This window comes from Salvelinus namaycush, chromosome 39 (assembly GCF_016432855.1).
Source record: "Salvelinus namaycush isolate Seneca chromosome 39, SaNama_1.0, whole genome shotgun sequence".
Taxonomy (NCBI): Eukaryota; Metazoa; Chordata; class Actinopteri; order Salmoniformes; family Salmonidae; genus Salvelinus; species Salvelinus namaycush.
This window is the reverse complement of record NC_052345.1, coordinates 17,589,010-17,605,230: the sequence shown is the minus strand read 5'-3', so window position 1 is coordinate 17,605,230 and position 16,221 is coordinate 17,589,010. Positions and strand designations below refer to the sequence as shown.

Here is a 16,221-nt window from a genome sequence, read left to right as displayed (position 1 = left end):
CTAAGGAAATCTCGTGACGTCACATGTAGCCAGATTTCGGACGACTTCCCTCTCCTCACAGCATCCATTCGCTTTTGTTGGTCCCCGGCTTTTGTTGGTCCCTCTCCCCCTTGGCTTGTATGTTTGTATGAACAGATGCAATCCAGGATAGGTTTACACTTGGTCATGACAATGCCGTTAGGCCATTGATACATTCGACAGTGTTCAAACCAGTGAGATGAATTTGTGATTATTATTGATAAAACGTTCGGGATTTGTTATTTCAAATGAATTAATTTGGAATCCTATTATTCAGGTCATATCTTTCACTATCTGAATGGGGGCTTTGTTTAAAGATTCTCATACCAGTCTAGACTTACTTCATGGGAGCATAACAAGGAACACATGCAACTCCTGGTACAGCAAGATCACAAGAACCTGCAACGAATCCATTCAAATAGGTTGTTGTATTTGCTGACAATTTGAACTATAAAAAATATATATATATCCATCTCCATCCCATCTTTGGAAATAATATGCCATTGTCTGATCATATCTGATGTAGGGTAGCGGTGATGTTGGACTGTGGGTGTGTTTGCATTCTGCCAACATTTTAAGATTAGCAAAACTTTTTTATTTGGCCTGACTGATAGCACTTAGGGTGTGGTGCCTCCACCCAAATAAAAAGTATACAGTATTGACTTCAGAGTCGGCTACTTATACAGAGCAGACAGAGGTGATGTTTCAAGAGAAACACTACCCTCTAGTGTTATTAAAGGAAAATTGAAGGAATCCAACACGAGAGAACCCTCTCACCCCCAACTGAGCACCCCATAGCCTACTAACTACACTACCCTAACCATAACGCGTGAAGTTAGGAAGGCATGGTCAATCCTGCTTAAATTACTGCAAGTTGTCATAGTCACCCTGAACAACTTGATTCATTTGCTCAACGTGGCCACTCAGATTGTCAACCATACAAATTTTTCATGCAACACAACTGCCAAGTGTCTTTCTGAAAAGAAACCCAATTCCCATATGGTACACACATTTTGACCAGAACCCGTGATCCCTATACAGACATATAATCATATGTTTATTTTATATAGAGCTTTTCATTGCAAGTAGATTTCAAAGTTGCTTTCATATGATGCAAAACACATCATCATGGGGCGTATGGCAAGTGACACTGCTTCTTGAAAGTCCAATATCTTGAAAACTTGACTGCCGACAATGCAAAATATTTTGGGTCTGTATTAACAGTGGACTAATGAAATAAATACATTTACATAGTTTTATATAGCACTACAGTATATAGGGAATTGGGTGCCAGTTTGGACGCAGACCAGCCTAGATTCGTTTTCATCCAAATACTTGTAGGTTACGAGTTGTACTGGTTTCCCTGAAACCTCTTGATTAAAGTAGTGAATGAGTTGACCCTTTCTCCCAGTGTCAGTTCGCTGAGTTCCATTGGTTTGCTGCAGAAATGGAAGGGTTGGTTTTCTCTCTCCTGGTAACTAAAGCAGAATGTGGGTCCCCTGCCGAGTCAGTATGTATGCAGTGCATCCCAATGGCACCCTATTCCCTATAAAGCACACTACGTTTGACCAGAGCCCTATTGACCTTGGTCAAAAGCACTTTATAAAGAATAGGATGCCATTTGGGATATAGGCATTACCATATGGAGAGAGAGGACTGAGGGCTCTGATGTGAACACAGATTGAGCAGCACATCTCCTCTCTCTCTGACCCCTAAAGCCACAGGTAAGACTGATAGTATTTAAGTCTGCTCCCGCTCCCCCTCTCTGAACCTCTATATCCACTGTCCTTATGCTGCAACAACATCTCTTGGATAGCAGGGTTGAGGGTGGTAGACACAATGTAGTGGGACTCTGGCTCGTTTAAAAGACAACCTGGAGCAACACTGAGGTGTGAGAGAGAGAATGGTTTTACTGTTTTTCAACAAGACACTGTACAACTGGCAGCAATACGTTTAATTGCTTTAAGTTGTAGAAACAATACAGCCACAAATTGTATAGAAAAATATTTACATTCATTTTAATTTGCATTAAATATTTGATACACCTTCCAACAAGTAGGCTTTTTAAAAAAGCTGTTCATAAGGGTACCTGCACAGAAGTATGTGAAGGAAATAATTAACTAACTCCCACTATGATACTGTAGTTATGAGGAAGTCATGTCCACTTGAAAACACCTACTGTGTGCTGATACTGCTAGCTACCGCACTGTATTTAGTTCAGAGGATTCTTCCCTGTTGAGTAATAAGCTGAATATCTGGTGTTGTGTGTATATGCACATGTTGACATTGACCTTAACTTGCTACCTTGCATGCAATATGTATGCATATGGTCTTTGACCTTAACTCTGCTCTTAGTTATTCTTATTTTTACTCTTACTCTGAAATTAACTCTTCTCATTGTAATTGCAGAGTACCACATCAGGGGAAGGATGTGCGAGGTCTGTACCCTGGTCAGCTGGGTAGAATCCACGTCGTTCACTCTCAGGATCACAGGTACCAAGACACTGGAATCAAATTAAAATCACACTGCAGTATTTACACAGTAGCTCTTTTCCCATGGTTGCATGGGGTTACGGCCCAAATGGCACCCTATTCCCTACAGTGCACTACTTTTGACCAGGGCCCAATAAGGGAAAGGGTGTCATTTGGGACACGACCATTAACTCGGACTGTTAGTGAGTAGTGGTACTCTATGGACATCTACAACTAGCCTACTACCAGGTAGACTCTCCACGTAGATATGCGTTCATCACTTTTCAGAATAACAAGTGTGTTGGCTCGGGGTTAGGTTTATAAACAAAGACACTGTGTAAAGATTTCCGGTAAATATTTGATTGAAACCCAGACACTGTATCATTTGGGACTGAAGGGTTCCATTGTGTTAATTTGTGTGTTCATATGTCGTGATTTGTTCTCGACTGTGTAGCTACATAATAAACTGTGCAAGTAATGTAGCCTACTACATACAGTATGTAATGTGGCTAGCAACTTGAATGTATAGGCTCTACAGTGCCTTCAGAAAGTATTCATACCCTTGACTTATTCCATGTTTTGTGGTGTTACAGCCTGAATTCAAAATGGATTACAGATATTTTTTCCTCACCCATCTACACACAACAACAAAGTGAAAACATGTACTTTTTTTTAGCAAATGTATTGAAAATGAAATACAGAAATATTTAATTTACATAAGTAGAATCACCTTTGGCAGCGATTACAGCTGTGAGTCTTTCTGGGTATGTTTCTTAAGAGTTTTACACACCCGGATTGTACAATACCTGCACATTATTTAAAAAATCCTTCATGCACTGTCAAGTTGGTTGTTGGTCATTGCTAGACAGCCATTTTCAAGTCTCGCCATAGATTTTCAAGCCTATTTAGGTCAAAACTGTAAGTAGGCCACTCAGGAACATTTAATGTTGTCTTGGTAAGCAACTCCAGTGTATATTTGGCTTTATGTTTCAGGTTATTGTCCTGCTAAAAGGTGAATGTGTCTGTTGGAAAGCAGACTGAACCAGGTTTTCCTCTAGGATTTTGCCTGTGCCTAGCTCTATTCCTTTTCTTTTTATCCTAAAATACTCCCAAGTCCTTGAAGAGTGGTTCTCAGAGATGTGTTGGATTTGCCCCAAACATAACGCTTTGTATTCAGGACAATAAGTGCATTTCTTTGCCATTGTTTTTTCAGTTTTATAGTGCCTTATTGCAAACAGGATGCATGTTTTGGAATATTTGTATTCTGTACAGGCTTCCTTTTCACTCTGTCATTTAGGTTAGTATTGTGGAGTAACTACACAGTTGTTGATCCATCCTCTGTTTTCTCCTATCACTGCTGTTAAACTCTGTAACTGTTTTAAAATCACCATTGGCCTCATGGTGAAATCCCTGAGCAGTGTCCTTCCTCTCTGGCAACTGACTAGTTGTAGTGACTGGGTGTATTGATGCACCATCCAAAATGTAATAAATAACTTCACCATGCTCAAAGGGATATATGTCTGTTTTTTTGTTTTACCCATCTACCAATAGGTGCCCTTTGTGAGGCATTGGAAAACCTCCTTGGTCTTTGTGTTTGAATCTGTTAGAAATTCACTGATTGACTGAGGGACCTTATAGATAATTGTGTGTGTGTGTGGTACAGAGATGAGGTAGTAATTCAAAAATCATGTTAACTATTATTGCACACAGTGAGTCCATGCAACTTATTATGTGACTTGTTAAGCACATTTTTACTCCTGAACTTATTTAGGCTTGCCATAACAAAGGGGTTGAATACTTATTGACTCAAGACTTTTCGGCCTTTCATTTTTTACTAATTTGTAAAACTTTTGAAAAACATGATTCCACTTTGACATTATGGGGTATTGTCTGTAGGCCAGTGACACAATCGGTGCGTTCGTAAATTCACTCTGGCTATCTACTGTACTCTGCTTTCAGAGGACTCTTGTTTGAGTGTACCAGTGCTGTAAAGTCTGCTTCCAACTCACACCCTCAAACACGTAGATCCCCTGAACGCAGCTCACTCTCCAGATCCCAATCACCTGAATTCTGATCACCTGTTCACACACCTGTATGTCATTATCACACACTATTTAGTTCAGTTCTTTGCGCTCCATCATTGTGAGGTATTGTTTTGTGACATGTCTTTCAGAGTGCTGGTTTTTCCCCCTGTGATTTACCCCTCCTGTGTATGACAGTTTTTTTCCTGCCTTACTAACAATGCCTTTTGCCTATTCCCTGCCAATACTTTAGCCTATCGGATTTCCTGTTATCTACCTATTGCCTGATCTCCCGGATTACATTACTAGCCTTTTCCCTGTCTGTACTGTTGCCCTTTTGGACCCCCTGTGTATGACCTGCCTGCCCCTGGACCCAGCTACCTGCCTCCTGTGGTCCTTTGGAATAAACACCTGCTGCTCCCTGCGCTTGATACCAGGTCGGTCTCCCCTCATGTTCATCACAAGTGCAGAATAACTGATGAATTTACAAAGGCTCAACACCTGTTGAATATGGCCTGTGTTAGTAAATGTCGCCAAAAAAAGCGTAATTCAATTATTGCCAGCAGCACAGTTAGTCACCAACGCTCTGGATAACATAAACAGCCTAACCAGCTCTGCTAGGGTGAGTGGGGTGTTCTAGCATTTGTGTCTGGAAGTAGCTACTAAGGTAGCCAACGTTAGCTAGTTAGCTTGGGTGCTTGACTACTGTTGTGTGGTCAGAACGCTTGGACCTACTCTACTCAGCCAGAGCGTCCAGTGTGCACTCTGAATTTACGAAAGTCAGGAGCGCATTCTGGCACTCCAGATTGAATTTATAAACACGCCTATAATATCAATTTAATCCATTTTAAATTCAGGCTGTAACATGTGTGAAAAAGTCAAGGGGTGTGAATCGTATCTGAAGGCAGTGTATATGGTTCTATGTAACGTAACTTGAGGTGTCTTATTCAAAACACTGAACTCCATTACTATATTCCATAACATCTCTTTTTACCCCGCAGAGTGAGGTTTGCATCCTTGGATTACTCTCCGGGGCCTTACCGTGAACACTATGAAGACTACCCGAGGAGTTTCGACCTCCAGACATTCCACGCCCCGGATGTTCTACGCCAGCGCACCAGCGCCTCTCATTGTGCCCCTGTGACAGCTTACCAAGAGGAGATTGGCCTGCAGTCCCACCTCTACCGTCAGTGCTGCTTCACTACTAGCTCTGGTCCATGGTGTTACGTGCGGTTTGCTGATGTTTGAGGAAAGCTCAGAATCAGCAAGCCACATGTAACACCCTGGATAAGAGCTATTTCACTACCTCTTCATCTCTTGATTTGGTCCTTTACATCAGCGTAATGCATTCCAGGTGACTACCTCATGAAGCTGGTTGAGAGAATGCCTAGTGTGCAAACCTGTCATCAAGGCAAAGGGTGGCTACTTTGAATCTTATTCAACACTTTTTTGGTTACTGCATGATTCTATATGTTATTTCATAGTTTTGATATCTTCACTATTATTCTACAATGTAGAAAATAGATAAAATAAAGAAACCCTTGAATGAGTAGGTGTGTCCAAACATTTGACTGGTACATTTCTATGAAAGTCCAAAAGTAAAAATCATAAAATCTCAAATGTTAATCAAATCAATCTTTATTTATAAAACATTTCAGACATGGATGCTTCACAGAAATAAAAACAAATATTTACTACACGAGGATAAACTGAAGAATAACACAAACTAAATGATGAAAAGCAGAGCCAAAATGTGTTTTTAAGATCCCCTTTAAATATGTTCACAGTTTCAGCCCCCTCAGGTTCTCTGGCAGGCTATTCCAGAGGCTGGGGGCATAGTAACTAAAGGCTGCCTCTCCATGCCTCTTGGTCCTAGACTTTGGGATAGTTAAAAGGCCAGTGCCAGAGGACATGAAGGACCTACTGGGTACATACCTGGCATGTATTGGGTGCACAATTGTGGATTGATTTCAAAACCAATAGAATAATCTTAGAATGAATTTAAAACTCACAGGCACCCAGACAGGAGAGCATTACAGTAGTCAAGCCTACTTGTGATAAAGGCATAGAAAAACAGCTGCACCATGGCAATGTTCATCAGTGTCACGCCTGTTCCCGATCCCCCTCGCACCAGGCTGCCCATTACGCGCATCAGTGCTTCATTGGACTCACCTGGACTCCTTCACTTTGTTGATTGCCTCCTATCTGTCCATTATTTATTAAATGTTCACTCTCTGTACTTGCGTCTCTTCTCCCAGTGTTTTTTTGTTTTTGTTTGGTGACGTCGGGTGCGGCGGCCGAAGGAACCGGGGATGCCTCAGCTGGCTCGTCGGGCTTCCACGCCTTAGCTGGCTCGAGAGGTTTTCTTTCCTAGGTTGCCTCGGCAGACTCCCATCCCGCGTCATGCATTCAGCCGGCATGATACTCAAAAGACTCAGTCGCCAAACTAAATGTCCTTACAGCTGAGAGCATTAGTGAAAATAGAGGCTGTCTCCCCACCCTTTTTCCCCTTTCTGATTATGAAAAGCTGTAGTCCGGGGGAGGCTTCAATAAGGGCGGCACTACAATCTGAAGACACATATGTTTCAGTGAGAAACATGCAATGAACTTTGCACTCAGTAATGAGGTCATTCACAAGAATGGTTTTCTAGTGATTGCTCTAACATTTAAAAGCGCCATATTCAATGTGTGGGCCACTCTGCCACTGGGGCATTAGTCTCAAGGTAACCAATGGAATAACTAATAAATTAAAAACATTACAACCATGTTTTCTGAAAGTCTCCAATCTATCCGAATGGTAGGAGATGACAGTTTGTCTAAACTCTGTAGAAGGCAGATTTAGAGGAACATAATTTAGGTTACTCACAATCAGTGGCGGTTATAGCTTGTATGGCTCCCTCCCAAGACTAAACCAATTCACCTTGGTGGTGTGCAGACTGGTTTTATATTATTCTTAATGATTTCGGCACAAACCAGAAAAAGCAATATGTCTGTGAAACTATATATTCACAGTATTATGAATGAATTGTTGTTTATTTGGTAGCACTATTTCGTAGTGTGACTGATTTTTCTAATTGCATTAGTACTGTACAAAGGTAGAGGTGCGCTATTTGATAGATGCTCCCACTCCCCCTACCTCGGGCTTCCAGTGGGGTGACCTGAGGTCAACCTACTCCCTCCCAATCTCGTACTTCTGAGTGGGAGATCTTCCCAGGCAGTAGCCTGCCTAGCTCACAAACTAGAATCAGGGCGCCCACTCCGACACGGTTGATTGACCCACAGTCCCACACGGTGACATGATATCATTGACGTGACGCGCAAATGAGCGATAGAAAACCGATCGCGCAAATGTCACCATTCCGATTATTTTTGTGCGGGCGCCCCGTGCCGCCCCCGGCAAGATGCCCATGTCGCCTATACCTAAATCCGCCACTGCTCACAATAACGATAGAGCCATTTCTACGGGAGTTGATATGGTTTCCAAGTCCTCTGTTGCTTAGTCTGCCAGGGAGGACTGGAGCACTACCAGACCCTGTCTGTCAGTCTCTAAAACAGTTTGCGATGTTGCTGGAAATAATCCTGGAAGCCCTGCGGTTAGGGTGAATCCTGTATCTTTTTAAAAAAGTGCTGGTTGCTCCCACAGCAAATCAAAGTTGTCACAAAACGATACATTCCTGTCATTGCAAAGGTTCTTCGGGTACTCATTTAGGGCAACAATCATTATTTGGAGGGATGATTCTGGTGTGAAACAAGAGATCAAAACTATAAGGAAGTACAATGTTATGACCCTTGGGCCATTGAATGTTTGGCACTTAAAAAAAAAAAAGATTTAAAAAAGGAGTAACAACAAAGACTTGAACTGTTCAACAAGCAAACATGACATATGTGCTTTTATCAAGCGACAGTACCCAAATTCTCTGAACAGCTCAGGACATTATGCAAACCCAGTGAACCTGATGGGAAGACATGAGCCTGGGTTGTCTGAAAAATAGGCCGTGTACACACAGATTGTACAACACATTTGAGACAGTGTTTGTGATACAATGCTGAGTTTGTCTGCACAAAAATGTTTACACAACCGTTGTCTCAAGTGAGTTGCACATCATTTGTACAATCTGAGTGTGTAGGGGGCCACAGTGTTTGGTGACTGAATACAGAACCACATTTCTCAACGCTTTGTTGATAAAACGCAAAGAAAGACAAAGAAAACATGATGGCATCTTAAGTTCTTGCTTGATTGGTTATGCTTTCCATTCAAGGTATTGTGAGTTAAATGGTAGGCAGGAATGGGGCTCATATTACACGTTGTTATAGCTTCAGTCTTGAGTTCTCATCTCGACACCCACATTAATTGACATATTCAGGTGATCACAATGACTAGGCAAAAAACATAGAAATGCCAGCGAACCGGTTAACCATGTATACTTAGTGTGGTACACATTGCAAACATGTGTTCTCATTGTGTTCAGTTGTGTAATACACAGCACTATCATCGGATCATGTGCTTGTGGAATGTTTGACTTTGTGATAAAGTGAAGTTCAGTTGAACAGGTCACAGTTGGTCTTGGATGGACCAAAGTGTTAGTAACCTAAACCACAAACACAGATGGAAGTAATGATAAAATAAGGAGTCAATTATGACAAGATTCCTGTCAGGTGTATCCTACTACTGCTTACTAATCCTGGTTTAAAGTGATGGTTAGAGTTTGCATCCTCTTCATGTCATTGTTCTTCATTCATTATGCTAACGCAGACTTGCCCTTTAACCCCTAAGCTTCATTCCCACCTTTGCAATTAAGATCTACAGTGTCTGTGTACATTCTGTACTTTCCATTACTTTGCTGACGTGATGGGTTATTACCCAATGGCCTGAGAACAAAATGTGAAGAATTGGCTCACCTGGCTACCCGTCCTGCTACCCATCTTTCCCGTATAAAAACTCTGATGTGTTGTCTGTCAGACACAGAGGAGTAGGTACAGCTCGATCAGCTGTGTTATTTTCCACTGAACACTGTTCATCGCTTACCTGAACGACTGGTAAGGACGTTTTTATTGAACTGACTCATTGTTTTGACCTGTATTGAATTATTGTATGTTGAATGTTCAGTGAAAAAGTCAATGTTAAGGTTGTAGAGGTACTTTGAGAAATATGGAAATACTTTGAGAAAATGCGTGTTTTGGTAATTGAGGTCTCACAACATCGCCGATTAGCTAGCTCAGAAATATACAAATGTAAATACCTAAATAAATATACATTTTAGAATGTAAATACAAGAATAAATGAAAAAGTACATGTTTTTTTCATCCCTCACGGTGATGGCTTTGAAATACATTGGTTATGGGGAATACACTATGCGTACAATTGACAATACATTTTAAAACATACATGAGTGTTGGTTGAAAAATCCTTAAATTATCTGCTCAGGTTTCATCTTATTTGCCTACAACAATGTACAGCCTCTCATGAACTTGAATTGAAGAGTTTCATTCCAAAATGATATTCTGTAGGTACCTTCATGTGTGTGTAAAATATTACTGTTCTCCGATTTTTTATTAATAGATTTTAGATGTGTATTAAAATGGGTTTTGTTGCAAAATGCTACATATTGTTTAGCTGGAAGGGGATGTTCGTATCCTGTATATTTGACTGTGATACGTGGTTGTCTCCCCTAGTAATCTTAAGATGAATGCACTAACTGTAAGTCGCTCTGGATAAGAGCATCTGCTAAAAGGTCAAATGTAAATATTTTACATACAGATCTCCTATTATTGTATTGATTAGTTTGTTTTATATATTGATGTCACAAATATATAATTTGTACAGTTCTTTATTAAAAACGTAGTTATTTATCACATTTGACTGTGTAAAGCCCAGCAGTACTACTTATTCCTGTGAGAGTGAGAAGGATATATAGCATTTTGCAACAAAACATGATTATTTGCCTCTCTGAAATGAAACCATCAAGTGATAGATTTCAAACAAATACACATCTGTCATTGAACACCACGCCATGATTAGATGGTGAAAAAACATTCATCTCTTTCATAAGTTCTTTAAACAATAAAAGCTCATTTATCAACATTTCAGAAAATGGATATACTGTAAGCAATCATTTCTGATGAAAAAACACAAATGTGAAGAATTGGTTTATACAGTGCATTCGGAAAGTATTCAGACCCCTTGACTTTTTACACATTTTGTTACGTTACAGCTTTATTCTAATTACAAAGCAAAAACAGGTTTATAGAAATTGATACAAAAACTAAAACTGAAATATTACATTTACATAACTATTCAGAACATTTTACTCTGTTGAAGCACCTTTGGCAGCCATTACAGCCTCGAGTCTTCTTGGGTATGACGCTACAGGCTTGGCACACCTGTATTTGGGAAGTTTCTCCCATTCTTCTCTGCAGATCCTCTCAAGCTCTGTCAAGTTGGACGGGGAGTGTCACTGCACAGTTATTTTCAGGTCTTTCCAGAGATGTTCGATCGGGTTCAAGTCCGGGCTCTGGCTGGGCCACTCAAGGACATTCAGAGACTTGTCCCGAAGCCACTCCTGCGTTGTCTTGACTGTGTGCTTAGGGTCGTTGTCGTGTTGGAAGGTGAACCTTCGCCCCAGTCTGAGGTCCTGAGCGCTCTGGAGCAAGTTTTCATCAAAGATCTCTCTGTACTTTGCTCCATTCATTTTCCCCTCGATCCTGACTAGTCCGCCAGCCCCTGCCGCTGAAAAAAATCCCCACAGCATGGTGCTTCCACCACCATGCTTCACCGTAGGGATGGTATTGGCCAGGTGATGAGCGGTGCCTAGTTTCCTCCAGACGTGAAGCTTGGCATTCAGGACAAAAAGTTCATTCTTGTTTCTCATGGTCTGAGAGTCATTTAGGTGCCTTTTGGCAAACTCCAAGCGGGCTGTCATGTGCCTTTTACTGAGGAGTGGCTTCCGTCTGGCCACTCTACCATAAAGGTCTGATTGGTGGAGTGCTGCAGAGATGGTTGTCCTTCTGGAAGGTTCTCCCATCTCCACAGAGGAATTCTGGGGCTCTGTCAGTGACCATCGGGTTCTTGGTCATCTCCCTGACCAAGGACCTTCTCCCCCGATTGCTCAGTTTGGCCATGCGGCCAGCTCTAGGAAGAGTCTTGGTGGTTCCAAACTTCTTCCATTTAAGAATGATGGAGGCCACTGTGTTCTTGGGGACCTTCAATGCTGCAGACATTTTTTTGGCACCATTTACCAGATCTATGCCTCCACACCATCCGGTCTCGGAGCTCTACGGACAATTCCTTCGACCTCATGGTTTGTTTTTTGCTCTAACATGCACTGTCAACTGTGAGACCTTGTATAGACAGGCGTGTGCCTTTCCAAATCATGTCCAAACAATTGAATTTCCCACAGGTGGACTCCAATCAAGTTGTAGAAACATCTCAAGGATGATCAATGTAAACAGGATGCACCTGAGCTCAATTTCGAGTCTCATAGCAAAGGGTCAGAATACTTATGTAAATAAGGTATTACTGTTTATTATTTATAATACATTAGCAAAAATGTCTAAAAACCTGTTTTCGCTTTGTCATTATGGGGTATTGTGATGTCATTATGGGGTATTGTGATGTCATTATGGGGTATTGTGTATAGATTGAGGGAAAGGCTGTGACAAAATGTGAAAAAAGGGAACGGGTCTGAATACTTTCCGAATGTGCTGTATAGCGTTTTGGAATGGAACTCTTCAGAACAGCCTTACAGCTTCTCTTTGTAGGATAATCATGTATATTTTTTATCCTATATCTTTCCATACCATTCTAAACAGATCACCCAAAGACAACATGAAGCTGGAGCTGCTGGTGGTGTTGGCTGTAGCAGCCCTGGTTCCCAGCCTGTCTGAGGGGCTGCTGCTCTCCACATGTGAGCTGAAGACCAAACTGGCAGAGGCTGCTGACCAATTCAATCTGACTGAAAAAATTGCTGCGAAGGGTGTCGAACTGGACAATGTCTTGGCCAAAAGTGGGTTGTGAATTCTATGTAGGCCTATTGTATTTTTGTGAGTTTCGAGAGATTACGTAAAGGAGGTGTGAGAGCATAAAACATCAATGTCACTGAAAAACGTCTCAAATCTAGTTAAAGGGGAAGTTCAATATTTTACAACGTAATGTTAAAGGGGTCGTCACCCTAGTAGTCAATGGGCCATTTTCTTTAAAGAGCCACTACAAACTTCAGCTAAAATCAATGGGGGCAATTTACATAATTGAATGGCCAAATCAAGTGAAATAAACTCAATATTTGATTAAAGTTAAAGTTGATTTGGCCATTTAAAAAAAAAACATTGCACGGTTGCCCCTAGCTAGCGGTGCCTAAGGTTAGCTGAAGTTTGTAGTGGCTGTTTAAAGACAAACTGTAATCCATGTTTTTTTTATGTTATAGACTAGTTTCAGGGTGAGGAAACATCTAACATCAAGTTGTAAAGTACTGAACTTCCCCTTTAAAACGTCCAAATATATAATCTCTAGCTTTCTCTATTCCCTTCCTGCTCTCACTGTGACTTGGTTGGTCCAGTTATCTGCAGTTTGGACCTAAAGTCTGGCTTAAACACCAGCCTTGTGACCAACCTAGTCCTGCGCAAACCTATCCTGCATAAACACAAAAGGTGCCCCATCAGCAGGAGACCTGTGAAACTGTTCGGGCGCAAACGTCCAGGTAGAGATGTTGAGTCAAAGGAAGATGGAGTCCGTTCTGAGGGAGAAGAGGACAAGCCTAGACCTACAGGAAAGCCTGGGGGAACGAAACCAAAACCTACCGGGAAAACAGAGGGAGTGAGCCCAAGATCAGAGAGGCCCAAGGGGAAGAGGCCGAGACCAGGGAGTCCCGCGAGAGGAAGGAACAAGCGTGAGGCCGAGGAGTCCGCTGGTGATGAGGAAGAACATGACAAAGTTGAGGCGCAAGAAAGCAAAGCGGCTGAGGTGGAAGAGTTTGGCGGCTATGAGGACGAGGGTGATGAAGACGAGGTTGACGAGGATGAGCTAAACGAGGAGAACCTGGAAGAGTTAGAGGCGGAGCTGGACGAGCAAGAAGGAGAGGAACCGAAAGAGAGAGACGGGAACAGGAAGAAGAGACACATCCCAAAGCAGTTCAGAGGTCCCGGACACAACCGCAAGCCAACGCCACGCAAGCCGATGCGCAAGCCGTTCAAGCCGATCAAGACCCTGTCCTTCAGCTTTTTCGGTCTCTTCCAGCTGAGCAATCGCCTCGCCTGCGTCTCCTCCAACACCACTCGCTCTCTCAATCTCTGTAAGACAGAGTGCAGCTGTGAGTACAAACATCTTTCCTTCCTCAACTTGTTTAGCAGAATGTCAACAAATGCCTGCATGTATGTATGTACAGTACATGTATGTATGAAAGAATGAATAGGCCTACATGAGTGAGTGAGTGAGTGAGTGAGTGAATGAATGAACGTCAGGCTTGTGATCATGTCAATCCCATACTTTGGTGTTCAACAACACACCTCCAGGTACTGCTGTTTTAAAACTTCCAAATATATAATCTCGCTCTATCTCTCTCCATTTCCTGCTCTCACTCTGACTTGGTTGGTCAAGTTATCTGCAGTTTGGACCTAAAGTCTGGCTTAAATACCAGCCTTGTGACCAACCTAGTCCTGCGCAAATGAATGAATGAATGAATGAATGAATGAATGAATGAATGAATGGACAAACAAACGGATGGATTGTTCTTGTGTCATGAACAAAGACAAGAGAATAGAACTAGTGGGTTTCGTAATCAACCTCTCACTTCTCTGTAATCACACTCACTCTGTTTAGTCCTACGTTAGCGAACATTTTCAAGGTGCAGGGCTAAGATACTGTACCTGCAAAGTGCACACAAAGGCCTTAGGTAATTGACGGGAACTGTACTGACTGTGTGACTGTGTTTCTGCCCTTCCAGCCTTCGTTGATGACGACATCCGTGATGACATTGCCTGCTTTGTGAAGTCTCGTGCCTGGATGTAAGTTAACTGCCAGTACTAGTGAATAGTGAGGACAATGACATCGATGCCACACTGATCATAATCCATAAAACATGAATTAGAGTGACGCAGCCCCCTGACTGCACAAAAGAGGTGTTGTTTGGGCCTTAATTAATGCAATCTAATTCAATAGAAATTTGACATTCAAAATGCAATAACATAAATGGTTACTTTTGTACGGTAATAGTCTTTTAAGCCATTGTACAACTTTGAAGCAAGCTGTATTATTGACAGAAAAATATACGATAACAAAATAATAACCATTTTAATTTGTGGGTTACAGGAAGACTCTGAGGTTCCCATGGAAATGTGCCAAGCTGCAAGCCTCTGAGTACTTTGAGTGTGACCAACCACTTAACAGTACTATGAGTACTTTGCAAACAACTATTTAACAGAGCATTTTCCTTCTTTCTCTCAACTCTTATCTTCTGCTATAAGCGCCACGAATATGTTACTTTCTATTACCTCTAGATGGCGTGCTAGGAATTTTTTGAGCCGTTATCCCTTATGTTGGGACAAGTGCCTCCTACAGACATTAGGCAACAGCATCATATTCTCCTTCTCTCCTCCACCTGTCCAACTACCACGAGTAAGGAAGTTAAATCTAACAGATGCCATTTTGTTGAAAATGTCTCCTTTGTTGCTTGGTAACAACATTTCCTTCTTTGACAAACAAAAATACATAAAATGATCATAAAGACTTTTGGTTTCCAGTGTATTATTTCCTATATGCCAATATCTGAATGTCTGTACATTGCTTGTGTGTATTAAATTAATACAATTCTGTTAAATTAAGTATTCAATTTTAATTTCAAAGAAATGAAACCCAACATGTATTATTAAGTTGTCATTATTTGGAGGGATGATTATGGTATGAAATGAGATATGTAAAAGAAGCTACTCACTGGGTACAGACTTCAATTCAACGACATGGTGGGATAAGAACCCAACTATCATACTTGAGTAAAAGTAAAGATACCTTAACAGAAAATGACTCAAGTAAATGTGAAAGTCACCCAATAAAATACTACTTGAGTAAAAGTCTAAAAGTATTTGGTTTTAAATATACTTAAGTATCAAAAGTAAAAGTAAACAATTTCAAACATCTTATATTAAGCAAACCAGAAGGCACCATTTTATTTTTTTATTGATGGATAGCCAGGGGCACACTCCAACATTTAGACATAATTTACAAATGAAGCATGTGTGTTTAGTGAGTCTGCCAGATCAGAGGCAATAGGAATGACCCGGGATGTTCTCTTGATAAGTGTGTGAACTTAACAATTTTCCTGTCCTGCTGAGCGTTCAAAATGTGCTTTTGGGTGTCAGGGAAAATGTATGAAGTAAAGAGTACATTTGTTTCTTTAGTGAAGTAAAAGTAGTCAAAAATATACATACTAAAATAAAGTACAGATACCCCCAAAAACGACTTAAGTAGTACTTTAAAGTGTTTTTACTTAAGTACTTTAAACCACTGAGTCAATGTCTATCCCACGTTGGTTCAATGTCATTTCATTGAAATGATGTGGAAACAACGTTGATTCAGCTAGTGTGTGCCCAGTGGGTATTAACAGAACATGTTATGAGCCTTGGGTCAGTGGATGTTTGGAGCTTTTAAATAAATAAAAAATGGGGGTAACAATAACATGAAAAAATTACAAACATACCTAAGAAAAATATAGCCTGTGCACTG

General features: G+C 41.1%; 1 protein-coding gene across 1 annotated transcript; it reads left to right on the top strand.

Annotated features, from left to right (window-relative positions):
- Positions 1-12,328: 12,328 nt before the first annotated feature.
- LOC120032952 lies at positions 12,329-15,215 on the top strand. Its single transcript, XM_038979229.1, has 4 exons — positions 12,329-12,514; positions 13,064-13,813; positions 14,447-14,507; positions 14,812-15,215. The coding sequence occupies exons 1-4, from the start codon at positions 12,337-12,339 to the stop codon at positions 14,918-14,920; spliced, it is 1,098 nt and encodes a 365-aa protein (XP_038835157.1). The 5' UTR covers positions 12,329-12,336; the 3' UTR covers positions 14,921-15,215.
- The last annotated feature ends 1,006 nt before the right edge of the window (positions 15,216-16,221 follow it).

Excerpts from the sequence above, each read along its gene's own strand:
- LOC120032952 (XM_038979229.1), top strand. The coding sequence starts at position 12,337 with ATGAAGCTGGAGCTGCTGGTGGTGTTGGCTGTAGCAGCCCTGGTTCCC. Across the intron at positions 12,515-13,063 it reads GGACAATGTCTTGGCCAAAA|TTATCTGCAGTTTGGACCTA; the intron begins GTGGGTTGTGAA and ends TGGTTGGTCCAG. Across the intron at positions 13,814-14,446 it reads CTGTAAGACAGAGTGCAGCT|CCTTCGTTGATGACGACATC; the intron begins GTGAGTACAAAC and ends CTGCCCTTCCAG.